This window comes from Callospermophilus lateralis, chromosome 4, assembly GCF_048772815.1.
Source record: "Callospermophilus lateralis isolate mCalLat2 chromosome 4, mCalLat2.hap1, whole genome shotgun sequence".
Classification (NCBI taxonomy): domain Eukaryota; kingdom Metazoa; phylum Chordata; class Mammalia; order Rodentia; family Sciuridae; genus Callospermophilus; species Callospermophilus lateralis.
Genome location: NC_135308.1, coordinates 16,447,664 through 16,475,496, shown reverse-complemented (window position 1 = coordinate 16,475,496; position 27,833 = coordinate 16,447,664). Strand labels below are relative to the sequence as shown.

Sequence of the window (27,833 nt, the reverse complement as noted above, 5' to 3'; positions counted from 1 at the left end):
AGATGGGTGAAGTGAGGTCTAGTCCCTCAGAATGCTTTTGGTTGAAGGGGTGATTGATCATCAGGCCCAACCCCATTTTGTAGATGAGAAAACTCAAGCTTAGAAAAGTAATTAGGGCTAATTAGTTCAGTGGTAGAGCCACTTGCCTAGCACATGTTAGGCTCTGGATTTGATCCTTAGCACCATACAAAAATAAGTAAATAAAATAAAGGTATTGTGTCTATCTACAACTAAAAAGAATTTTTTAAAAAAGTAAAGTAACTCAGCTAAGTCATGTAGTTCGGACCAATAATATACCTCTGATTCCCCAACTTTACTCCATCAAATACCATCTACTTGATGTTTTTCATATATAAACAAACATCTGTTCAATTATTAATTTTTTACTTAAATAATTTAAAGGAATCTTTAGAATCATTTATAATAAATGGAAAACTAGTGTTTTCTATAAACAGAAAGTAAGTATTAACATGCTTTAAAATAGATACATAACTTTTAAAATAAAAATGGTAGAAGCTGCTGGGAGCAGTGGTACATACCTGTAATCCCAGCGGCTTGGGAGGCTGAGGCAGGAGGATAGGCAGCCTCAGCAAAAGTGAGGTGCTAAGCAACTCAGTGAGACCCTCTCTCTAAATAAAATACAAAATAGGGCTGGGGATGGGGCTCAGTGGTTGCATGCCCCTGAGTTCAATCCTCAGTACCCCACCCTCCCCACAAAAAAGGTAAAAGTTGTGTTATTACCTGAAATCCACATTTCTGGAAAGTTTGACAACATAACAAAATATATATTGTTTTTATTAACCCGAATATTTTCCAAATTGGGATTTTTTTTTTAATGGCAGTTTACCCAGAGTTAACCTGGAAATATTTTATTTTATTTTTTTAATATTTATTTTTTAGTTTTTTTTTTTTTTCAGTGGACACAACATCTTTATTTTATTTTTATGTAGTGCTGAGGATTGAACCCAGCACCCTGCGCATGCCAGGCGAGTGCGCTACCACTTGAGCCACATCCTCAGCCCCCTGAAAATATTTTAACTGTCAGTTAAAAATAACTTTTGAAGCCAGGTGCACTTGCTTGTAATCCTAGCGGCTAGGGAGTCTGAGGCAGGAGAATGGCAGGTTCAAAGCCAGCCTCTGCAATCTAATGAGGCTTTAAGCAACTTAACAAGATCTTGTTTCAAAATAAAAAATAAAAAAGGACTGGGGATGTGGTTTAGTGGTTAAGCATCCTTAGGTTCAATCCCTGGTACCAAAAATAAATATATTAATAATAAATAAAAATTTTAAAATATTAACTTTTGAAAATATTAAGACTGAAATTTTTTGTCAGAGTTGGGACAGAATAAAAAAGGTAATAAATAATCTTTTTTTATATTTTATCATTTATATATTTATTTATATATTATATTATTTATTTACATTATTTGTGTTATATTTTTGTAATAATAATCTTTTTAAATTATTTGAGTTGCTCTGATGGCTCAAAATCTTGATATAAAATTATGTCGTTTCCTGAGCATCTCTCTTAAACTGGCCTCTGCTTTGCTTATCCAACCCCATGTGATTGTCTCCGCATTGTTGCTAGACAGATACTGTTACCCCATTGTGCAGAGGCATGAACTAAGCTCTGGAGAGAAATTAAGTCACTTTCCCGGACATAAATCATGAGTGTGGTAGAAACCATTTCCTAGGACCATCTGGATTCCAAGTTCCTCCTCTTCATCTGAGGATACAGTAGCACAGGAGAACTGGAGGGCACAGAATCTGGCCTGAGGTGTATAGTCAGAATGGCATTCCTCACTCTTAAAGTATGAGGTTTTTTGTTTTTTTTTTTTTGTTTGTTTTTTTGTTGTTTTTTTTTATACTTTATAACCTGGTAATTTCCCCTTAGGCTTAGGTGTAATACAAAAAGAAACTTAAGTGAATTGAGAACTCTGGGTAGCTGAAGTCTAGTTAATTAAGCTTTTAATAGCATGCGGTTGTTACAGATGCTTCTGGTATGTACCTGAACAGAGTAATATTAGACATGGACATGCATAAAGGGCTTATTTTGGAGTTAAGGTGGAAACATTCTAACTGCTGCTCAGCAAATTCATCTCCTGAATGTTCTGTGGTCCTTCCTAATAAGAAATGGTCAAATTTTGGAGCTATGCTTAAGATGAAATGAATACAATTCTTTCCTTCTAATGTTATACTATTTCCTCATTATTCTGACAATTCTCCTACATGTGTAATTCCAAGAATTGAGAAATAGAACTTGCTAGATTTGATACCTTTATGACCTTAGCCTGAATTAAAACAGTTAACATCTACTGTCATTGTGTTAAATAAAATTTATAGGAGCCCATTGTATTGAACTGAGCTCCTGCTGTAGGCTCCAAAGGTCCACACCAGACTGGAGTCACTCATGTTAGGTGCTATATAATCCAACTGAACTTTAAAATGGGCCAGTTTTCAAAAAAAAAAAAACCTGGAAATACACAGCAACCAAGAGAAAAGGACCCAGTTTACTAATAAGGAAGTTCCCTTGGGTTTCAACCATATAAAGAAAGGACATTTGTAACAACTAATCTGGTTGTGTTCTTGGTTTTGCTTTCTTTGCCTTTCTTTCTCTCTAAGGTTCACCATCTCTGTTCAGCATCTTTCTGAATCTTTGGATGGGATGTTGTCCAATTCATGAATTGCTAATAAAAACCTTTTTAATCTTTAAGCTAAATTTGTTAAAATGTCACTTTTTAATAGTTCCCACTTCATAGATTCCAGGTAGATTTTCATTAAAAATATTAAAAAGTTTTTATTACTCAAACGGGGTGTGGTGGCGCACATCTGTAATCCCAGCGACTCAGGAGGCTGAGACAAGAGGATAGTGAATTCAAAGCTAGCTTCAGCAACAAAGGCTCTAAGCAACTCAGTGAGACCCTGTCTCTAAATCATATACAAAATAGGGCTGGGGATTGCCTCAGTGGTCAAGTGCCCTCAAGTTCAATCTCCAAAAAAAAAAGCGGGGGTGGGGGGTGGGGGAGAAGAGTTTTATTACTCAAGGCTTATTAGAAACTTAGATTCCATGATCTATTTCAGTACTGAGAAAAGTTTCCTTGAAGAAAAATTTAATTTTAGCAAATCCTTATACTGTTGGCTGTATATAAACCATTTAGTCTTCCTCTCTTCTAAATTAACAGCTTTTTTTTTTTTCACATTACTCTCTCAAGAAGGAGAGGATATGAGGAAAATCTCCCCACCCAGCTCATACAGCCAGTGGAGGCTTTCTTCCAGTGTGATTAAACACAGTCCCTGGGGTCCTGCAGAGTGCACCCAGTCTTTGCCTCCAGATTCATCCAGCTTCCCTTCTACCCCAGAGCCACTGGGCTGCTGGTTCGCCCCTGCCTACAGTCAGATCCAGGTGTTCTCTCCAACTTGCTCTGAACCCGAGTAAATTATTTTACCTCATCTGCCTTGATTTCTTTAATCAAATAAAGTAGAAACAATTCTATTTTTTTGGGGGGGGGGTTCCCAGGGAATGAACTCAGGGGCACTCAACCACTGAGCCACATCACCAGCCGTATTTTATATTTTACTGAGAGACAGGGTCTCACTGAGTTGCTTAGCACCTCGCTTTTGCTGAGGCTGCCTTTGAACTTATGATCCTCCTGCCTCAGCCTCACAAGCTGTGACTACAGGCATGTGCTACCGTACTCAGCTAGGAATAATACTATTTTATAGTAGTACTTTACCATCAGGTTCTGGTGATGTGGTCTGGTGGGGATTAAATTTAAAGCTGCACATAATACAGCCATCCACAGTAACTGCTCAATAAATGTCAACTCTTATTACTAACCTGTATGGTTTCTCCCTGCTGAAAGCTTTTCCTAACCACTCCACCAGGCTGGGTGCCTCCATTATGCATTTCCATAATGCTTGACTTTCTTTGTGACACTCATCATACTTTTAGTTACTTATTCAATAACTGTCTCTGCAGCTAGATTATAAACTTCTCAAGGACAAGTCTTTTTTCATTATTTACAACCCTGGTGTCTAGCATGATTATTTATTAAAGGAGTAAAAGTTCACTGTTAAAGCTGTAAGATAGATGTGTTCTTTGGACAGATATTCGATTATCATCTTAGATCTGTTTTTGATTATTACTGAACTAATTCAGTTTTGTGCTGGTGATGTGGTCTGGCAAGGATCACTGGGCAAGGTGGTGCATGCCTGTAATCCCAGCAGCTTGGGAGGCTGAGGCAGGAGAATTGTGAGTTCAAAGCCAGCCTCAGCAACTTAGTGAGGCCCACATCAGCTTGTGAGAAAATCCCAAGGAAACATCATCATCACCACCACCACCACCACCACCACCACCAGTACAATGGTAAATGAGGTTTCCATAACCTCTTTTGCTTTATGGTATGATCATCCCAATTATTCCAGCTCAGGCCCACAGAATTTGAGAGGTGGAAGAAACCAAATGTCATCTTTTCATTCAAAGTTTCATTTAAGAGATAAAGAGCCAGGTATGGTGGTGCATGCCTATAATTCCAGAGCTCAGGAGGCTGAGGCAGGAGTATTGCTAGTTCAAAGCTAGCCTCAGCAACTTAATGAGGCCCTAAGCAACTCAGAGAGACACTGTTTCTAAATAAAATATTAAAAAGGGCTGGGGATGTGGCTCAGTGATTAAGTGCCCCTGGGTTCATTCGCTGGTATCAAAAGCAAGCAAACAAACAAACAAAAAAAAGAGATAAGGAGACTTCAAGGCTTCATCACATCAAGAATCACTGTATCTTCCAAATGCCTCCCATAGCAAGAGCCCCAGGAAAGCCACTGGCCTCCGATTCCTTTTTTTTTTTAGTTGTGGACAGATAGACATTTATTTTTAAGTGGTGCTCACACAGGCTAGGCAAGTGCTCTACCACTGAGCCACAACCCCAGCCCCAGACTGTTTTTTGAACTCTAAAGCCTGAATCACAACTTTCCAGAGCATCACTCCAGTAGCTCTGGAGAGAATGGGAACTCCCACGTAAGAGGGCAGGTGGACAGAAGGGGCACCATGACTTGGTGGTCCAGGCGCAGAGTCTTCTGAGGGCACCTCAGGCCAGCAGCAAGAGGTGCCTCTCAGGGCTGGGAACGGGAGCTGCTGTCTGAGGAACTGAAGTGAGATAGCAGGACAAGTAAGCAGGCAGGAGCTGTTCTGGAGAGAGCAGCAGCCGTTGCCGCCGTGACTCATTTCCTCCCATTCAAGCCAACTGGGTGACTGTTGGCCTTTCAAACTCAGCCCTCTGGACATTTTTCTGGCCAGCTCGGAGAAACGTCCCTGGCATCTGTCGATGTACTCGATTCTTTTCTGCCAATTGCAGCCACCTCCCTGAAGCCTCCCAATATGGAGAACCCTGTCTGAAGGAAAAATCCAACAGACACATGGGAAATGCCCAATAATGTCATGGAAGAGAATGATTTTCCACATGTCAAAAAGTTCAATCCAGTTCATTAATTGATGGCTCATGCCCATGAGCTAGGAACACAGGACTGACTTCCCAGTGTCCTGATGGTGTTCCTTTGCAGGCTGAAGAAGGAGGACACTGGCCAGAGCCCTTAGGACTCTGGAGAAGACTGGCAGCCCACTGAGACGTTTAGTGTAACAGTGGAACTGAAACAGGGGATGCTTTAAAATAATTTTTTTTTTTAAATCAATGTCAATTTCAGGTGGTGTGTAGTTTTTACTTTATTCTTGACTTGTTCTAGCAGGTAGAGGTGGAACAAAGAGTGGACAGGGTGAACCAATGAAGTGCCTTGGTGTGGCAGTGTACAGTCTGTTGATCTCTGCTGGGCACTTCCGCTTCCTCTCGAGGGGTGATTGGGAAGGCAAGCGATCCAGCAAGCCCCTGCCACTCCTTGTCACTGTTCCTGGACTCTCCTCCCCCCAAATCCCTATTATGCTTCAAGATTCTATAGAAATGTCTACGCCTCCATCACACCCAGGTCACAGCTGTACCGGGGACTGTTCACACACTCTCAATTAGTGTCAAGCTCACGTAGGACACATTGTCTTAAACTGTCTAAACTGAGTGGAAGAACAGCCACCCAGTGTCCTAATTATTTACTTTCAGCAGCTTGAATGCAAATGTCATTAAATTTTTACAGCGGTTCTAGTGAATGCCACTCATTTTCATCTGTAGTTTCAAAAGAATTACACAGGGGAGCTTTTCAATTTAATATGAACGATAAATCTCTTACATGTTGTGAGATCTCTGGCCTATAAAAGCCAAGTAAAGAGGTTTCCACAAGGGCTTAGCTCACTTGAAATAACCTTAAGAACAAGACATCATTCTTCCAATGGGGGCAGGGAAAGGAAAAGGAACAGAGGGTTGGAAGAGGAGCCCAGTCAAGTAGCTAGTCAAGCAGACTCAACTAAAGTGCTTGGGCAGAATGTGCTCATGCAAAAATGCAGCAAATTATGCACCTATTGTGTGCACATCTGTGCAGATGTGGATCCCACCTTGTAGTAAAAAAGATAAATTTGTACATAAATTCTCAAAACTCTGTTGGACATAAAGGCTGTCATCATGATAATACCTATAATTTAGTGCAGAATTCTGTGTGCAGGAATTGTGCTAAGTGCTTGACTTAAATCATATGGAAAGGATGCTCACAGCAACCAAGGAACACAAAGACAGTAAAGTTCAGAGGGCTGGGAATGTAGCTCGATGGTAGAGTCTGTACACTCTCTGTAAGACCTGCCACCAACTAAGCAAAGTTGAATCTAAGATATCAAAATGACGTTATTAGTATGTTTTCCTAATGTCCAAATTTCCTTTAACTTTTTCCTTTACTTAGGCTAGACAGACTTGGCTTCATATTTTACTTCTATGTTAAAAACTCCTTCCAATCATTTATGAGGGGCAGGATAATTGATTATCATGGACTTGTGGAGTTTCTCCTGAGTTTTTCAGTTCCTCTGCCTTGAAGCCAAGCCCTGATCTGCCTGAGCCCTTGAGGAGGTTTTGGTCCGGAGCAGAAGTTCCCATCAAGGCACTTCCCTAGTGTGGTAGACCCTGAAGAGAATATAGGAAATATTCTGGATGGAAGGGGAGAGGTGGAAGCCTGTGGGGGAGAGAGGAATTTGCTCAAGCCTGGAAAAGGGTAGAGAGAGAACCTGGGTGAGTCAGGGGCTGCTCAGGGCAGCATCTGGGGAAGGGAAGTTCTGAGCAGGAGAAGGGCAGGAATTAAGGGGAGAGTGAGCTTAGAAACGACTCCCACACAGTGGTGACGCCTTTATGGGCTCTACAGCTCCTGCTTCCCACTTCTTAACCTTGACTCTGATCCTCATGACTTCAACCCTCCAACTGTAGAGCTCTCTTGTTTTTCTGAATACTTCTAAGATTCTTCTTCTTATTACTCCTTCAGTTCTGAGTTGGAGTGAATGTTGAATTCCCAGAAAATTAAGGTGTTAGGCATATATGACATATAATTTAGGATTAAAGGAAGAAAATAACAAATTTGTCTTTATATTTCAAAATGAGGCTGGTGGGGGGGGTTGCAGTTTAAGAAAAATCAATTTCTATGCAGACATACAGAGAAGAGAGAGAGCCCAGGCCCTGGTTCCCCAGCGGCTCAAACCCAGCCAGAGCACAGGAGCAGAACTGCTGAACCTGAAAGTCCAGGATGGGAGGCAGGTGAGCAATAATTAGGGTGGGCGGAGGACTGCCAGTCAGAGGGAGAGGCTCCCCAAAGTCTGCCGAGCCGGTGCCAGGCTGGTTCCAAGAACTTTCACGTTCTGTCAGGTAGGTGCTCCTATAACCTCTATTTTACAGATGAGAATACTGAGGTTCAGAAGAATGAAGTAATTTACCCATGGCTCCTGGCTTGAAAGGGCAGAGCAGGACTTGTACACAGAGTCTGTGCTTGTCCACACTGCTGGGCTGACCATGTGCTGCAGGAACGAGTGGCAGCAAGAACTCCTGGATGCTGTTGCTCCATAGAAATTTCCAGACCCCTTGGTCCAACGTTAGAGGACAGGGAACCCTGAGAATATCTGAGACTCAATTTCTTGCTATTCCAATGGGATGAGGATTTAGATTAGCTTGTAGGATTAGATTAGCTTGTAACGTGATTTTATTAAAAATAATGAAATGGCTCTTTCTCTGAGTATGTAGATGGGTTTAAAAAAATACCTCCTATGATTATGGTTCATGAATGGCTTCTTTCTTTTTTCCTCCTGCTTTCAACAGAATTAGAACTTATTATTCTTTATTTTTTTTATGTTTTTGGGGGTACCAGGGATTGAACTCAGGGGCACTCAACCACTGAGCCACATCCCCAGCCCTATTTTGTATTTTATTTAGAGACAGGGGCTCACTGAGTTGCTTAGTGCCTCACCACTGCTGAGGCTGGCTTTGAACTTGTGATTCTCCTGTCTCAGCCTCCCAAGCTGCTGGGATTAAAGGCGTGCACCACTGCACCTGGCATTATTCTTTATTTTTACCATAAGGCGTATACTATTCCATCTGCAGTAAAGGATGAAGTGGTCTTAATAATCAGCTAGCTTGAAACAGAAAGAGGTAGAAAAGCCAACCTGTGATTGATACAATTTTGAACTGACATATTGTTAGGGGTGCCACAAATTTCTAACCCTCACTTCTGTTCAGGAGTCACAATGTCTGCTCCCAGCTGGATCACCTGCCTTGATTTGCTGTCCCTATCAAAATCGTTCATGTGTTTTACAGCCAGATTGCAGCCCTTGCTGGGAGTGTCATTCAAAAAAACATCCAGACTCAACCTGACTCCCACCCCTGCATCCTGCAAGCCCTCGCCAAGAAACAGCATCAGACTCACTGACTTGGACCAAATTTATAGGACCCATTCCTGTGTTTCTGCCGTCTCTTAGCAACATCTCGCAGACTAGCCTTATTCTATTGCCATCACTGCCTGCCACCTGGGAGAGGAAATCTTCCAGGATGAGGAGAAAGCTTTGATTCAGTGGGATGCTTCAGATTCTGTGGGATTCTACCACATTTCCAGGTGTCAACATGGAAATCTGTGTCACATTTTTTGGTACTGATTTCAAATCCTCCAATACTGTATTAAGTGATGCATATGTTTTATGCTGACATAAATACTTCTTTTCATAACATATAAGCATTTTCCATACATTTAGTTTACTATTTTTAATTTTTTCATAACTTTGGGTAAAAGATATACATTTACAAGCCAGAAATTTAATTTTCAGGCTGGAAAACAAATTTGCTCTATATATGATCACAACATTATTATAGTCCTTCACAGTGGAAGGACTATGAAATTCATGCATGAACTCAAGAGATGCTTCACATCTCTAAGGCTCCTTACAGTTTTCAATTCACTCAGCTTTTCCTTCTTTCACTCAGATGGTCCTGAAGTCCATCTCTGCCGAGAATCTACCCCCGACTGAATGGAATAAAGATGGTAATTTCCCCCTTCAAGTTACGAAGGATAGATGGCAACTTGCATGACATTCCTGTCCTTTCATCATCCCACTGTAAACCTTCACTGAGTCTCACACCAACTACAAAACTTTATGTTGCATTGTGTATGTTTTTTTTTTTTTTTGTTGTTGTTGTTTTGTATGTGTGTTTTTAAAATATCTCTTTGCTATGTTTATCTGTCCTAAACCTCAAGTTTCTAGGAAACAGGAAAAGAGTCTTCTATCTCTGTTATATGTTTTTTAAAAAGGTCGACAGAAACCTTAATATATTAATTTAATAATGCATAAGATAACTTATAGGCAGTCACAGTATAGTTCCTGCATTTGCTTTTTTGTTGTTGTTTCTTGGTACTGGGGATTGAACCCAGAGGTGCTCTCTTTTAGGGGGAAGGATGGGGATTGAACCCGGGGTGCTTAACCACTGAGCAACATCCCCAGCCCTTTTTTATATTTTATTTAGAGACAGGGTCTTGCTGAGTTGCTAAGTGCTTTGCTAATCTGCTGAGGCTGGCTTTGAACTCGTGATCCTCCTGCCTCAGTCTCCCGAGTTGCCCTTTTAAATTTTATTTTGAGACAAGGTCTTGCTAAAATGCCCAGGCTGCCCTCGAACTTGTGATCCTCTTGCCTCAGCCTCCAGGGTCTCTGGGATTACAGGTAGGTGCTAGCTTCTGCCTCCTCTTTTAATACATAGCTTCTCTTTGGATTCATGTTTTGCTTCCCCTCAGGGTGCTTCCGAGGCTACCAACCAGAAGACAACACAATGAAGGAACAGGGGTGACAGCCATCAGTGGCTTACAAAACAGTATGAGAAGATGTGGGAAGAACAGTTTGCAGAGAACTACATGGAAAATTCACTTACTAAAAATGATTAAGGAGGGGCTGGGGATATAGCTTAGTTGGTAGAGTGCTTGCCTCGCGTGCACAAGGCCTGGGGTTCAATCCCCAGCACTGCTAAAAAAAGAAAAAAAAAATTAAGGAGGAGAAAGGTACAAAATTTTTCCATTAGCTTTCTAAAATGGCATGAGAAGTAGAAATGATTTATTTAAGTCACAAATACTTCTTTATTTTGCAGATTGTTTAAAGCATGGAGCAAAACAGATTCTCTAGGAGAACAGTTGTTGGGGGGGGGGCATTATTTCCAAAGATTATTCACAATGTAGATTTATCAAACTAGGTCAACCAGCTCAGCCAAAGAGAAATATGACTGTAATTCTTTGGCTACAGGCCCAGTCAAGAACTCCCTAAACCACAGAGGAAGACATTTTTGTAAAAACACCACTAAATTTATGACCACAAAGGTAGTCTGAGTTTTATTCTTCTTTGGATTGATGCTCCAGCAGTGTCAACCACCCCTTGCTCGAGAGTCACTGGTTTGGATGGCCGCAGGGTGCGAGGCTGTACTAGGGTGAAGTGTGGGGACTGATCTTCACAGGGATGGCTCCTTCCCATTATTCAAGTTTCAACTCAAATTCTGCCTTCTCCAGAAGGCCTCCTCTCATCACACAAATGAACTATCCTTTCTAGTACCACTTCCCTTGTCCCTGCCTTCTGTCTTTTGTTCTGCCAAATACTCCTCACAATCTGAAGGCACTGTGGTCACATCTTATTTAGTTTTCATTCTCCACTCCTACTAGAAAATAGAAGTGAAGACCTGGTTTGTCCTACTCACTGCTATAATGCCAGTACCTAAATAAACACTGTCTATCTTGTGGTGGGTGAGCAATAAATATTAAATGAATGAATTCAGGAAGTGTGTGTTTTCCAAGTCAGCTTTCTATTGCTATAACAAACACTGGAGAGAATCAACTTAGAAAGAGAAAAGGTTTATTTGGCTCACAGTTTTGGAGGTGCCAGTTCATGATGGAGTGGATGCATGGCTTTGGGGCCTCTGGTGGGGAGGCAGCACATCATGGCAGAAGACTATTTCAGAGCAAAACCACTATCCCCATGGCTGGGAGTCAAATGAAAGGAAGGAAGAGGGACTGGGGCCTCACTGATCCTTCAAGGGCACACACCCAGGGACCTAAAGACCTCCCATTAGGCCTTACCTCTTAAAGGCTCCATTACCTACCAACAGCACCAAACCAGGGACCAAGGGTTTAACCCATGGGTAGTTAAGGAACATTCAAGCTATAATATCTGTTCTACAAGTTTACAAATTCTGGATGTGTCTATAGGCCTAGAGAGCAAAGCATCATTTCTGACCTAAATCATAAGGAAGTAATTCATATTAAAATTTCTGCCGTTTTCTCCGGGGCATAACACTCAGCTTCTCACATGGAGACTTCTACTTCTTTACAGAATGAACAAACTTTCTTTATATTTTAGACAAGTCTGTTGTGTAGTTTCCTGGCCTGTGGTAGACTGAGAGAAACATTCTAGAATAAGCACACTACTAATAAGAGCACAAAGGGATGGGCAAACATGGAGGAAACTGAAAAAGTACTAGAAAAAACGAAAACAGCTCAGAGAGCAGAGTATTTGTCGGGGAGGGAGAGGCATTGAATATAGAGGGATATAATCTTGCAGATCTAAAGCAAGCAATATGTGCTCTTATAGTGATCGTATTTTAATCAAATTGTGCCATATATACAACGTCTAATGAAACAGAAAAGGAGTAAATAGTACATGTGGGTAAGACAAGATTTTATCCAAAATGTTATTTTTAAAAAACTGTTACTTTAAAGTGAAATTCAGTATTCTAAGAATTTTCTGCTGACTATATTAAAAGAACCCCCTCCCTCCTTCCTTCTTTCCTTCCTGTTTCTTTCTCCTCTTTTCACAGAACTATGTATTAACTGGGTGCCTCTTTTAGCTTGGACAGCTCAGAAGTTCAAAGCCAAGTTTGATTTTCATACAATCAGCTCCGTAGGGCTTTATGGCCTGTGCTTTTGGGTTCCTTCTCTGGTCTTTTCTTGGTCTTCACTCTTACATATTTTTCTAGACTTGATCTTTTATTATCATCTTTCTCTATCATTTTTATTTATTATTTGTGCTGTTGTTGTAGGGCATCGGAAACCCTTTATGGAAGAAGATTGAGTATGTGTATTTTACAAAACTCTCCTGAGTCTTCTCTGCTTATGACAGGAGATAAATGGGCTGACACATCAATTGTTCCTCAATGAGCGGTCACTGAGCTCCTTGCAGAGAAAATGGGATTTTTCAAGTGATAAAAGATCCTGAGTGCCTGGATAACACCCTGGAGCTTTTTAACCTCATAATCTACTGGACCTGGTAATTGAAAGGTTAATATAAAAATCATACATCCTGAAAATTGAAAGTTAAATTCCAAAAAATTAAAATCGACTAAATATAATCACAGGAAATATGCACAACACTGAGGGCAGCCAAGAAAGAGTCACAGCTGCGATGACTTGAAAATGAAGGAGGCTCAACTTCCTGAGGAGGCACTCCCCAGTCATCCAGGAACAGCCTGCTGTCGGGCTAGGGTTCAGTTCAAGGAGGCAGGGTGACCCCCATGGAGGAACGTGGCCCGTCTTCACTGTTGCACTTATTTGTTCTGACTTTGGGGATGCTGGGTCAGGGGTCCCCGTGATCTGATGTTGAGTGGAAGAGACCACAGGTAGAGCCCTCGATGGTGATCTGTTGGCTACACAACTCGTCTGCACTCAAGGACCTACACATGTGTAAATCTAGTTGCATGCTATCATCACTAAAAATCTATAAGAAAAGCAGTCTTTGAAAGAGAAAAGTTGGCACGTGTCTGTAATCCCAGCCATCAGGGAGACTGAGACAGGAGGAGTGCAAGTTTGAGGTCTGCATTGGCAATTTAGCAAAACACTGTTAAAAAAAAAAAAAAAGATCTTTGTAATTTTGTTTAGGAATCCAGATACTCATAAACATCTTCCCAAAGGCCATACATTCTAGTTTCCCTAAAATCTAGGAGGGCTCAGATGGGACGTTACAGAAAAGTAACTGGTTTATAATTTTTAGTTAACAACTCTCTGAAAAGAGTTTTGGGGCATTTCATTGGGCTGGCTGCCCATACTCGCTCCTCTCCTCTCCACTCCCCATCAATTTTTAGAATTGTCTCTTTACCAGACCTACATAGAGAACCTCCTTCAGGCCCTCAGCACACCTGATAGTGCTGTGTGAACTGCACCCACCTGTTCTCACTGTGTGTGTCCCAACCCACACTGAACCAAGGAGCTTCTTCCAAAGCATCGTGCATGAGGCCTATGGAATTCCAGTCTTCTCTGGACTGTTCTAGAGAGAAGGGAGGTAAACCTAGGAATAGGAAGTGGAGGAAGCAGTTGTATAGAAAGAGAATACTGAAGAGAAGTGCAGAGGGCACAGTAAGGAGAGATGGACACATTGAAGTCCCTGGTTCTAGTTATCTGCATCTGTTTTGGGTTCTACAAGACCCTACATAAGTGTTATCCTTATAATGAATCCTGTTAAAAATTCACCTTGAGCCTTTGTGCCCCAAACTCTCAGACCAAACCTAATTTAATACTTAAGATTAGAAAATTGGGCCTAAATTGGCATACTATGTTTTAAAAATGTATTTTAGTTTCTGTTTCTCCTTTGGATGCTGGAGAGATATCTAATTTTAACTATAAGGGAGTTTCTCAACACAGAGACTTCTCAATACAATAGACTTTTGGAGATTTGCCACCAAAAGCTATAGATTTGGTTGTCTTTTTATAAATACAGGCACCAAAGGTTTGGCAAGAACTGACTTGGAATCAATGGACCAGGAAGGGAAGAACCAAGACAGTCTAAACTTTCCATGTGACAGATATGGAATTAAGGGCCAGAATGAAGGGACTTGTGCTCCCTCAGCTACCTTGAGTCAGGAGGAGGGTCAGAGTCCCCCATCTCAGTTCCCAGTGTGGGAACTATGCCTCAAAGACATACATCTGTAAGGTTTTCCATGCACTCTCTGCTCTCTTCTCCCGATAGGTAGATTGAAGTGCTGAGAAACTGGTGATTCCTTCGGGGCAGCCCCAATACATTGATATTGCCATAGGCCTTCTGTGTGTGACTGTGGAAAGAAGGGGTTCAGAGAGAGGAGCACACAACGTTGTCATGGAAACACTAAGGCAAATCACCAGAAGGGAGAATTGACACTCTGCTATCTCAGGCTGTATTTATTCAAGTAATAAATCAAGACATCTGTGTCAAAACCAACACAGCGTAAAATGGAGTAAAGATAAGCCTTGCAACCCAATCAATACTGTCTTTCTAAATACCAGAATCATTTCAAAGGGATGCTTCCCTGCACACTTATCTAGATCACTGTTAAAATCACACATAAGCGTTTGTGTGTGCTTTTTCTCTTTTCCAATTTCTTTTGGAAAATTCTGAATTACTCACCAAGAAGGATTTAAATACAGAATTATCTAGCCTATCATTTTATGAGTGGAATAGTTTCTAAACTTATGGCAGGTTAGAAAAGTGAAACAGGCCTGGATAAAGAAATATTTACCCCAGAGGAGGAAAATGACCTGGGGCTTCAGTAGACCAAAGGTCAGCATTCAACTCACAGAAGAGAATTTCATTCAAACTAGACTCTGGTCTGAAAAGGAACTATCAATTGGAGAGCAGGCAGTTTGCAATACTAGTCCTAAAATTCTGCATGGGCCTTGGTGTTTCTACTGGAAGGGGGCATGGAGTCTGTCATACACCGGAATTCCTAGCTCCCTATTGAAATCCAGGTGCTTGTTAAGAAAGGAATGCCCACCTTGTATGGAACTGTCCTGCAGTGAAGTCCTCTGACTAAATAATAAATCTTAAGAGACAAGCAGAGTTAGATGAAATGAAATTGCTTTAATCCTTTTATTTCATTAAACAATTCCATTCCTTTTCTGGATTCATACATTCATAGTTACCGCCAGACGTCAGAACTCGGAAGAGCTCAGAGAACACGGGAGATCAGCTAGCTTTGTTCAAGGAGTCGGCAGAGACCACACAGCTCATTAATTGACAGAACCAGAGCTCCTTTTTTTTTTTTTTAATCTCTTGGATCCCAGTCCCCACGACTTTTACTCTAAATAAAAACTTCCTACCCCAAACTTATTTCAGGTACTGTTTTCATTTTAAGGACTAACAATCCAGGCCACAGAGAGTTAAAACATTTTCTCTAGTCTGCTGGACAGGGTCTGCTTCTAAGGAAAAGACCTACCCTGCATTTCCATTTATTAGATTAATGAAGATCCTCATCTCTCTCTCACATACCTCCAAGAACTCCTGGTCTGTCCTGCTCAATTCCCTGATTTCTAAACCATGAACACTCCCAGAAGCTGGCAAGAAAAACTGAAAAAGTCCATCGGTTATGAAAGGGGAAGGGAAGAAGGAAGAAAAAAATTAAGAGGTAAAATTCTGGGGAATTTACAGTTACGGGTGAAAATCCTGTGAGATTGTAAACATGGCATTTTGAGGAAAATTCTAAAAAATACATTCATTACTAACTTTCTAAAGCCAGTTATAGAGCAAAAGTCACTGCTATTTTAAGATATGAACTATGTAAGATATGAAGACCTAGTTTTTTTTTTATATGTGGAAATTTCCCAGAATGATTATAGAGGTTTTATTGTTTGTTTTGAGTTGTGTCTTTTATCCTTATTTTCATATCTTTAGTCCTAAACTCTAGTCAAATGTTGACAGTTCCATGGGCTCCCACAGAGGGGCAGCAGGACATGGGGTCCAGGAGATCCTTGGGGCAGGCTCTGGTCCCAGACCAAGGAACATCTTCTGATTTCACATTGACAGACCGACATGGGAATGTGACGGCCTCAGATGGCATTCCCCTGAGCTGGAACTCCACATCCTTCAAACCCAGACTCCACTGCTCCTGGAAAGCAGGTGGTGTCTGTTCCAAACCAGTCCCTAGACCTGCTGCTCCTGTGTGTGCTTCTCCCACCCTCTCCACCAGGGATATGAGGAGTGCAGTGTGGACCTCCAGCTCCCGGGATGCCGGTTACCTTCTAAGGAGATTTCGTCAGATGCAAAGGTAGTGAGAGACAGCAGAGAGGCCAGGGGCTGGTCATCATATAAATTAAAAACCAAGTGATTTAATGCACTGTACTCAGTCCTTATGATACTTGGAAGGATATAAGTCAGAAATTTTCACACTGGAGCCTATGGGTTTTTAACACTGAGAGATTTAAGCTTGATCATTTGGAGTTCTGCAAAGAAAAAAATGTACTCTTCACACGCAGACTTTTCTGTTGAGAAGGTTGACACAATGACCTCCATCCTATGGTATGCACATAGAATAAAATTTACTTTTCACTTTTCTTTTTTGGTACTGAGGATTGAACCCAGGGGCACTCTACACTGAGCTACATCCCCAGTCCTTTTTTTTTTTATTTTAATTTTGAGAAGGGTCTTGCTAAGTTGCCCAGCTTGGCCTTGAACTTGTGATCCTCCTGTGTCAGCCTTCTTAGTAGCTAGGATTACAGGTAGGTGTGAGCCACTGCACCCTGCCAACCTTTCACTTTTTTAAACATAGCTGATCACATTTTTCTTGAAAGTTTCCACAGTGAGGAATCAAGGGTCTCACCATTTATAGTTGACAATCAAATATTTTTTAAAAATATTTTTTATGTATTTTTTTAGTTGTAGATGAACACACAGTATCTTTATTTATTTTTATGTGGTGCTGAGATCAAACTCAGTGCCTCACGTATGCATGGCAAGCACTTTTCCACTGAGCTACAGCCTTAGCCCAACAATAAAATATTTTAACCAGCATTTTGATGCTCTAGATTCCAAAACATGAACTATGGTGCAATTCTCATGAACTAATTTTTCATATCAGGTGTCGGGGGTACCTTAATCTGCCCAGGGTTGGACAGATGGAAAAACTATCTTTGTTGATTTTTCTACTTTTCCTAACACTTAATGTGGGACGGGGTCACTGGGTTCATAATAGTTGTAAGGCATTTAAAGGACTTGTGAAACAGAGGTAGCTCATCTCACAGTTCCTGTCCCCACGGCAAAGGGAGTCACGTCTGTTCAGCAAGGTCAAGGAGCCCTACTCCTTCACCAGGCCCTGGAGTCACTATTCTCACACTGATCCCATGGCTGGAGTCCCATAGGTCTTGCTTCCCCTCTTCTGCAAAACAGAACTACAACTGGTCCCTTTCACTGCCCCAACACTTTAGTGCACAAATCTCCATGGCAACCTAGGAGCTGATATATCATCAGTGCTTCCAAGATGGAGAAACTGAGACTCAAGAGAGCTCCAGGGGCTAGGACTTAGATTTGGGGCTTCTAACTTTGTAAATGGGAATTCTGCAATCCTTAGTGTAGGTGGAATCCATATCTGGGGGCCCATTTACACAGGGGGTTAAATGAGGCCGCCAAGGCCAAGTTCTACATTCCTGCACCAATTCCCAAAGCACCCCTCCCTAGGGAATAGCAACAGCTGGGAGGCTTTGCCCTTTGCCCCAAAGGCGGGAGGGAAGGGTGGGGGGAACATAAAGTTTTCAGCTATCAAACAGTATTAAAAGTACACAGACAGCTACTGTATGACACCCCCCCCCACCAATCCAGAGACTGGACTCTGACGCAGGAGTGTTATTCCTCCTAAATCCCTGTAGGAAATGAGAGATACAAGAACGAGGATGGAATGCAAGCTATTTCTCAAGGAAGCGTGATAGTATCACTTCTTCCAAGAGTTCCCTCTGGAGAGAATTTGGACTCTTTCTCCCCGATGCTTAACTGTGGCTGTGGGGACCCTCCATTAAAAAGACAAATGGGTAAGGCGTGTTGGTGTGCATGAGCAGGTCAGAGAGCCACCGGGTGTGGATGAAGTGGCATCCCCCTCCCCAACTCCCTGACTTCCCTGAGAGCCCCCTCCATGCCAGCCTTCCATGTACACCACCAAGAGTCCCCTTCCTGTCTCATTCCATCAACCCCAACACACACACTCACGCCCAAAGTATAGCAGCATGTTCTTGTGGCTGGGTAAGAAAAGATGGAGGTCTAATTGGAAACTTGGAACTCCCATTTTGAGAGTTGTACACCTGAACTCGGTGGAGAGGGTGGGCTTTGGCACCATCATGATGGGGCGGGTCAGAGATGCAGGGACTAGTATGCTAACAAAAAGCTGCAGGACCCTGATGGGAGGTAGAGCCTGGGGGAGCTGGAGTAGACCCTGGATTCCATATGGAGTAGCCTTTGCCTTTCCTGATGGGAACTGGAGGCTGGTGCCCAGGGAGGCATGTCCGCTTGGTGGGGACTGAGGATGGGAGAGAGATGTGGGCCCAGAATGTGCAGTGTTCCAGGCTGTGTTCTAGTTTTGGAAACCCCCACAGTTCACTGAAGCCTCCCTCACTGTCCCCAACGTCTACCACGGAAGCAGAGTTTGCTTTTGCCCTTATCTTTTTGGAAGGAGGGAAAGGATTTTTGCCTGACCACATCTCAGTTCCCTTGTCTGAAACTGTACTTGTGGTGATGAGGACTAATGAGCTATGAGAAAGCACCCAGCACGATGGCGGGCACCTCGCAGCATGTCTGTGTCCACCCTTGCCCTTCCCCTGGTCTTCCCCTATAACGTAGGCATTTCCTTATCCAACTTTTATCCCCACTTCTTTGGCAGAGATCTTGGGAAACAGTAATTCATTGTCTCTTTCCAAATGGAAGGTTGCCAGGGGCTGGGAAGGTGGCAGAGCCCCCAGGAAAGAGCCCAGACCAGGCTTGGGAGGGCTGAGGCTGGGGGGCACCTCTGCTGTCCATATGCAGGTCCTCCACAGCAGAGGGAGACTCAGGGTCAGGACTGGGAGCCACAGAGGGCACGGCTGTCCCCGTCTCCATCTCCTCTGCTGAAGAAGCAGCTAGAGTCTGGGGATTTAGGCTCACACAGATTCTTACCTTGAGAGGTGGAGCCGTAGGTGGGGCCGGGGAGCTTGTGCTGATCTGAAGAGCCGGGCAGTATCTGTGGAGCTGTGCCCTTGTTGCCAGAACCGTGGTGCCAGCCTCCTCTCCACAGCTCTGTGGGAGCTCCTGACAGGTGGCAGCACCTCTCCTCAGCCCAGCCCTTTCACCCCTGTCGACAGTGTTGGCCCAGGTGGCCTGCAGAGTCGAGCATCCCAAGGCATTCCTGGCCAGGGTGTCCATGCCCCACAGGTCCTGGGGAGCAGAAGAGACAGGCCAGTGCTTCCAGCCCATGGGGGGACTGCTGCTTCCATCGTTCATGATAGGAACCGGGCTAGCAAGCCTGCATGACAGGGGCTGTGGGCATGCGCGGTTCCTAGAGGCAGGGGACAGGCAGTGCCTACAATGTGGGGATCTGAAGTCCAGGTCCTGGGGTTTTGGCTTTCCCTCCTCCTTCTCCTTCAGTGAACAGCAACTGAAAGCGGCTGGTTCCACTGTCCCAAGGCCTTCCCCATGCAGCAGGCTTGAAGGAGAAGCGGCTAAGTCCTGTGTGCGCCTGAGGTCCCGGCCTGCCAAGAAGTTTGTCCTGGGACTTGGGAAAATGTGTCCCTCCTCCAGGCCCCCTGGGGCTGCTGTGGAGGCTGCAGTGGCTGGAGACTGGGCGGGGAGAGCACGGGCAGGGGGGGCCTGCAGCTGGATGAAGAGGAAGGAAGTTTTCATCTGCTGTTGCTGAGGCCGCTCAGCCATTTCCTCCAAGGGGATAGGGCTGGTCCTTGCCAGGGTCGAGTTTCAGAGCTCCGTGCCCAGGGATGCAAACAGCAGCAGCTGCGGGCAGACATGACTCAGCCTCATGGTTCCACGGAGAGCCTGAGGAAGCCAACGGCACACCTTCAGCACCCAGGGGGAGTCTCTTAGGAGGGGGTCAGGCCACGGTGTTGGCCACGGAGTTGGACCCTGGGCCTGCTTCACAGAGTCACAGAAATGCAGATGGATGCAGAACAACCCGGGATGAGGGACTGGGAGTGGGGACAGGGAGACTGGCCCTCTCACCCCTATGTGTCTAACTGAATTCCTTTTGCTTAACTGCAAGTTTCCTCATATTTGAAATGAAACCACTGTTTCACTTAATTGTCTAACCCATTATTTGGTGTCTGACCTGGGAGACACTGTGTGGTTTACAGATGAAGCCTTCAGTAGACCCTGAAGTATACTTTTAATCTGCTTTGTCTGTATTTTTTTTCCCTTAATACCTTTAAGGCCTCTCTGGTAAAGAATGTAACAGACAGTGATAAATAGTGTGAATGTCTGCACCGAGGAGCTCCACTCTGAAGGCTGGTTACTTAGGAACTCTCCAGGAGGAGCACACAGTGGCCCATCAAAATACCAGCTTCTATGGTTGCTGTTGCCCATGGGACGGTATTAAGAGGTGGGGGCTTCAAGGGGTGATTAAGTCATGAAGGCCCCTTCCCTGGTGAATGGGTTTTAAAGTGCTTATAAAAGAGGCTTTATGCATTGTTCAGTAGCTTGCCTTTCTGCCACCCACCATGTGAGCAGGCAGCCCTTTGACCCTCCACCCAGAGGCTGGCACCTTGATCTTGCACTTCCCGGATTCCAGAACTGCGAGAAATAGATTTCCATTCTTCACAGATGACTCGGTCTGTAGTATTTTGTTATAGCAGCATGAAACAGACCAAGGCACTTAGTGTCACCAAAAACGAAATAAAACCGGAAAAGAGACAAGAAAAAAGAAGAGAAAAAAAATATATACTGGTTACAAATTAGTCTAGAGGTGTTTTAAAAAAATTATTATTTTTTTAGTTGTAGTTGGACACAATACCTTTATTTATTTTTATGTGGTGCTGAGGATTGAACCCAGTGCCTCACACAACCCAGGTAAGCACTCTGCCACTGAGCCACAACCCCAGCCCCAGAGGTTTTCTTTTTTTTTTAAAGATATTTTATCCTTTTTAACTTGTGAGAATAATAGCAGTCCTTTTTTTTTTTTTTTAAATGGGGATTATTTCTTCCTAGCATAGTTTGACAGATCATTGAAAAGTATAATAGGAGAGAAGTACGACGAAAGGAAGAAAAGAACTCACCTGCAAATTCAGTTGAGGAATTCACTTTCTGCTGGTTTCTGTAGGCTGAATAACTCCCGTGGTGGAAAAGGACCCTTCTTGGTCTTGTTCTGGAGGAGAAAAGAAGATGGGGGGGGGGTGAGAAAGTTCTTGTCTCCATCAATTTGAAACAGCTGGGCTCAAAGAGACCTGGGGAATCCTCCTCTGAGGCAAAGTGATCAGAAGGTTCCTGCTCTGTATCAGGCACCACGTGGAGCCTGGGCTGTCCCCTCTCCAGCCTGCACATGGGCAGCTTCACAGAGCAACATGGGAACTCGGGCCCTACTGCCACTGCAGGTCAGGGGGTCTTTGGAGATTCTCCTATGGAGGGTGGGGGTCCTGTGTTGGCTCTCCTTTACACAGTTTTCTCATCCAAGGTGATGGAAGCTCTTTCCCCACAGAGTAAGGAGGGCCACTGTAATCCTTTATAGCAAACACTAACAAAGAGAAAAGGTTGGTAAGACAAAACAATATCCAGATGTAATTCTGTTGATCTGGCTATACTCATTTTCATCAAAAACCCTACATGAGCAATATCTTGTCTTTTTAAAATAAGTTTCACACTCTCCTCTAAAAGAACCTACTTGAACATCCTTGTCACTCAACAAGTGCGAGTTTCTTGACAAATGAACTGTCGATAATGGAGGAGCCACATCTTCCAACAGCACCTGATTCCAGAGGCAGGAACCAGCATTCTGCTTTGCTCCTGAGGTGCCCGTGATGGCAGGTGCCCCGTTTAGCCAGCGGGGCACGGCCTGGGGATGCAGGCGGCCCAGGGATGCAAAGCCCTCTATTCCTTCTGACTACAAAGGGCCCCAAGGAGGCGAGGCCCCTAAAGGGCTCTCAGACCAGAAACTGCCCCTCAACTCCCTCCTGAATTTCCAACTGGAAGTTCCAGCCTCCACCTTCCAGATGAAATGAAGAACCAAAGCATCGATGGTGCTGGTGGGGCTGTGACCAGGACCCTTCCTTCTTTCCTTCATTTTACTTGTGAGCTTATTGCACTGGAGATCATGGCTAAACATTTAGTTTCTCAGTTGGGTAGCCGAGAGTGCAAGGAAACGGTGGGTGACACTAGAGAGTTGACAGGAGGGTTGACTTGGAGGACACACCTAGACATCTGTTTGAGATGCCCTTAAATAGGAGGGTGTATATTAGGGGGCTGGGGTTCAGTATGAAAAGTGGGGGTAAGAAGCATGGGTTGCAGCTGTGGTGTGAATGGCACAGTGATAGGAAGTGGGCACTTTGGTGCCAGATAGACATTTCTCTGAGTCCAGCTTTCACTGAGGACTGTGTGACCTTAGGAAAATCATTAACCTTTCTGATGATTGTTTTATTAAGATTAGGCAACATTTCCCCCTGCCCCTACACATACACAATCTCTCTCTCTCTCTCTCTCCTTTCTCTCTCTCTCTCTCTCTCTCTCTCTCTCTTTCTCTCTGTACTGGGGATTGAGCCCAGGGGTGGTTAACCACTGAGCCACAGCCTCAGTCCTTTTTATTTTTTGAGATAGGATCTAAGTTGCCTAGGACCTCCTGAAGTTGCTGAGGCTGACCTTGAACTTGTGATCCTCCTCTCTCAGCCTCTGGAGCCACTGGGATTATAGGTATGTGCCACCATGTCTAGCCACTATCTATTACACAGGATTGTTGTGAGGATTAAGTGGAGGTACATTTAGAGGGTTTATGTAATCCAGTGGTCTGGAACATAATAGGTTCTCAATAAATATTAGCTACTTTTTGAATTTATACCTACACATTTTTGAGACCTTGAGAAAATTGGTTCATACAATGGAAGAATTGGAGTTACATATACATTTATATTTATATTTATTTACATGCAGTGGGTAATCATATGCCTGTTTTTATGCTTTCTCTCTGATGGGTAAGTGTCTAAGAGTTGAGGAATTATTGGGGGATTTGGAAGAGTCAGCCCTGCATTTGGGATTTAGGAAATACGGGCTTGAATTCTGGAGTAACCACTTATTAACTGTGACTCACAACAAATCTCTGAAATTCAGTAGATTGACTTGGAAAACAACAAAATTAATTTCTACCTTACAGAATTGTTTCACAAGTCAAATGGGATAATCTGGATAGCAGTGCTACACAAACACACACACACACACACACACACACACACACATACACACACATACACGTATACAAACATATAAATAACTAGGTCCTTAAATTCTGATATGTGTTGTTGTAGTAATATTATTACTACTAATCCTAAACTAAATCATTGCTCGATTTCTCTGACTTCTCAGGTTTTATTGTTCTAAAAGGATTCTGGATTGACTTCCTATGTTTCCACCCCTACCCTATAATTCATAAAATGTGATGCAAACAACAGATAATTTAAACTGTACTCAATTTTGCTAATGATTTCTTCTCATCACTTCTAGAGTGCAGGGGAGCTAGAGTAGCTTCTTTAAGGCCACACAGAGTGAAGTATATGATGCTTCCTCCAGGGCTGGCTCTTTGCATTCCTGTTGACAACAGGACCTAATACAACAGGTGCCCAGCCTTCCTGTTGCTAAACCTGGGTGCCCTGGTACACTGCCTTCTCTAGGGTTGTTTCTCTAATGTTTTCAAGAGCTTCCTTGATTCAAGATTGTACAAAAATTAGTATTTGGCTAGTCATGGTGGCACATGCCTGTAATCCCAGCGACTTGGGAGGCTGAGTCAGGAGATTTGCAAGTTCCAGGCCAGCCTCAGCAATGTATCTATCTCAAAATAAAAAAATAAAAAGGGATGAAGCTCAGTGTACAGCGCCCCCTAGGTTCAATTCCCAGTACTGCAAAAAAGAAAAGAAAAAAGAAGGTATCTTATCAAGATGTGTTGCTTGAATGGATGAAAATGAATTCTCCCCAAAACGTGGTAGTTGCAGAGAACAAGTATTCCATACCCAAGTCCCAGGAAATCTCCAGGATTCCTGAAAACATTCCTTTCAGAGTTTTAAGTCATCCATTCTCTCAGAAGGTGGAGCCCACCACCCTCTGTCCCTCATAGTCATATTCAGAGCCTCTGGAGTCATTGGCTATGACCTGTTGGGCATTCACAACCTGATAGGAAGGAAAGGTGGTGGAACTACAGTTCCATCCTGCTAGAAGGATTGTGTTTGGAGAATAAGCTGCAGTCTGAGTCAGGAAAAAATGAAAACATGGCAGAGTTGGGACTGGGCCCTGGGTTTAGGGGAGGTTTGGGTGGAAGTGAAAGCTGAGCACTGGGGAGGTGTGAAGGGCAAAGGAGGAGGAGGCTCATTCGGGGCAAGTCTGTGGGGTCTGACGGAAACAGAAGCTGGGATAGCCGGTAATGCCCACATTAAGCCCTGAGTATTCTGACTTGTACCTTAGCAAATAGGCTTCAAGATGTTCCAGGGTATTCTATCGACTGCTCAGTCAGTAGCACCTTCAGGGGTTAGCATAGTTTCTTGCACTAGGGAAATCTGTGTCAGAGTGAGCTGGATGTAATAGTGATGTAACATGAGGGTGATGAAGGTAACAGCTACAGTATTAGTTTATTTGTGCTGCTATAACAAAATACCATGACTCCTTCAACTTAAAAACAACCAACATTTATTTCTCACATTTCCAAAGGCTGGGAAATCCAAGACCAAGGTGCCAGCGTATTCACAAGAGCTGCCTCTCACCTCACGTGGAGAAGAGGTGAGTGTCTCTCTTGAGCCTTTTAATCCATGTATAAGGACACTGGTCTATGACCTAATCACTCCACAAAGGCCCCAACTCCTAATATCATCAACTTGGGGATGAAGTTTTCCACATTTTACACAAATTGCTTCTAATCCTAAGAAGCAGGTAAATATTAGCATCTCTGTCTTTAATACATGGACACTGAAGTCTGCAGAAGGTAAACTATTTGCCCCAGGTGGCATAGAAATTAAGCAGATGCCCCCGCCCCTGTTCCTTTCAGGCTCAGAAGTCTATCTTCCCATGAGCCCACGTTGTTTCCCAATTAGTGTATTTAGGAGCCGGCCGGATCTGTTACAAATGGAGGTTAACAAAAGAAAAACTTTTCTCATCCTCTCCAAGGGCACATGGTCCTCTCTACTCCTCCACCTCATGCTTTTTCCACTGACTCCTTGGGATCATTTCGGCCTCACCCCAGCTCATTTCATGGGAGATGACACCATGTCAGATGGTTTCCCTTGAGATTATCGTTGGCAGCAAAGCCAGATGGGCAAACCTGGGAAACATTCTAGCGAGAGTCTTCAAGTTCCATGCTGTTTCTATTTCCTTTTCGGCCCCTACCCACACCCCATGCACACACTGGCACATTCTGAGGGACTCTTTGTATTTCAAGCTGATATATACCCACCCTGGCATCTGATCACACAGGCGGATTGCTTTTGAAGTACATGGAAAAAGTTCTGGAATAGACAAGAGCATCAGGCTGCGGGAAGCTTAAGTGCTCTGTTGTGTGTCATGCACAGATAGCCTTTCTCCTGTTCACGGCCTCTGTAGCCCTCCCTGATAAGGCAGCCAGGGACCTGCGTCCTCAGAGCCAGGCCAGAGCCCGCTCCCCTTCACCAATGGGGCGGGCCAGGGTGGCTGCTGGGCTGCAGAGACGGATTTGAGTGTGAGGAGTGAGCTCTGTGGTTTCTGCTGGGTATCCCAAGCTCAATCTCCTTCCCCAGCCTCTAATGGCCCCTAGATTGTCCCTCGGTGACATCATCTCCACCTTGTTGTGAGTTTCCTGGAAGCAGCTTTCACAAAACTTGATTAGATGAATCGGAATGACTTCTAAGAGCACATTTTATGAGTCCTCAGAGGAGACAATGGCCCCTTCTGTTGAACTGGGTAATGGCTGCACTTTTATCAGTGCTCCCCTGAGCCAAGCTCTTCCCATTTGATATTCAATTTAGTCCTTACAAGGCCAGAGGGATGAAGAAACAGAGGCCCAAGGTCACGGACAAGAGGCAAAGCCAACACTCAAGCCCCTTTTATCCTAATTATAAGCTGGGCTCTGAACTGTCTCTACTCCCTCTGAATGCCTCTCAGGGCCACACCTGTCCCCATTCTCCAGCTCCTCTGGGGTCCTTACTGCTTTCCGCAGCCCAACCAATGGATCTTTTTAAAAAATTATTTTATTATTAATTTGTTCTTTTGAGTTATACGTGACAGTAGAGTGTATTTTAACATATTATGCATACATGGAGTATAACTTTCCATTCTTGTGGTTGGTTGTACATGATGTGGAGTTTCACTGGTGTATATTCATGTGTGAACACAGGAAAGTGATGTCTGATTCATTCTCCTGTCTTTCCCATTCCCATTCTCCCTCTTTTCCCTTCATTCTCTTTTTGTCTAATCCAATGAACTTCTGTTCTTACCTCCACCCCTCTCATTGTGAGTTAGCATCCACATATCAGAGAGGACTTTGGGGCTTTGGTTTTGAGATATTGGCTTATTTCACTTAGCACGAGAGTCTCTAGTTCCATGCATTTAATTTCATTCTACCTTTATGCCTGAGTATATTCCATTGGGTATATACACCAGGTTTTCTTTATCCATTCATCTGTTGAAGGGCATCTAGGTTGTTTCCGTTGTGAATTGAGCTGCTATAAACATTGATGTGGCTGCATCACTGTAGTATGCTGATTTTAAGTCCCTTGGGTATGTACTGAGGAGTGGGATAACTAGGTAGTTCCATTCCGAATTTTCTGAGAAATCTCCCTACTGCTTTCCAGAGTGGTTGCACTAATTTACAGTCCCACCAGTAATGCAGGAGGGTACCTTTTTCCTCACATCCTTGCCAACATTTGTTGTTACTTGCATTCCTTTTTTTTTTTTTTTTTTTGATACCAGGGATTAAACGCAGGGGCACTCACATCCCCAGCCCTATTTTATATTTTATTTAGAAACAGGGTCTCTCTGAGCTGCTTAGGGCCTTGCTTTTGCTGAGGCTGGCTTTGAACTCATGATACTCTTGCCTCAGCTTCCTGAACCACTGTGCCACTGTGTTGGTGTGTGTCACCATGCGTGTATTCTTAATAATCACTATTCTGACTAGAATGAGATGAAATCACAGTGTAGCTTTAATTTGCATTTCTCTAATTGCTAGATATTTGAACGTTTTTTCATATATTTCCAGCCAACTGATTCTATAACTTCTGCTACCTCAGTCTTTCAAGACCCCTACACAATCTGGCTTACTCCCACGGTAGCCATTGTCTCCAGGGTAAAGACCAACTCTACTGCCAGTGGTTTGCCTGAATATTTCAACTTTTCAACTTTTCTCTTCCCATGTGATTCCACCTCAGACAAGGTGTTCTCCCCAGATCCCCTGTGCAAAGCCAGTTCTCAATCCAATCTCCTTTCTCCCTAACCAAATGCTGCTGCTTTCTGGGTGCTGTCCAAATCCCACTAACTCTATAAGAGCATCACCAGCCAG

General features: G+C 43.5%; 1 protein-coding gene across 1 annotated transcript in view; it reads right to left on the bottom strand.

Moving 5' to 3' along the window:
• Psd3 (pleckstrin and Sec7 domain containing 3) overlaps positions 1-19,976 on the bottom strand; it is a 480,958-nt gene extending 460,982 nt beyond the window's left edge. Inside the window, exon 1 of the mRNA XM_076853634.1 lies at positions 19,295-19,976. Coding sequence (XP_076709749.1) covers positions 19,295-19,618 — 324 coding nt within the window. The 5' untranslated portion in view covers positions 19,619-19,976. The remainder of the gene's footprint in view (positions 1-19,294) is intronic.
• Positions 19,977-27,833: the final 7,857 nt, after the last annotated feature.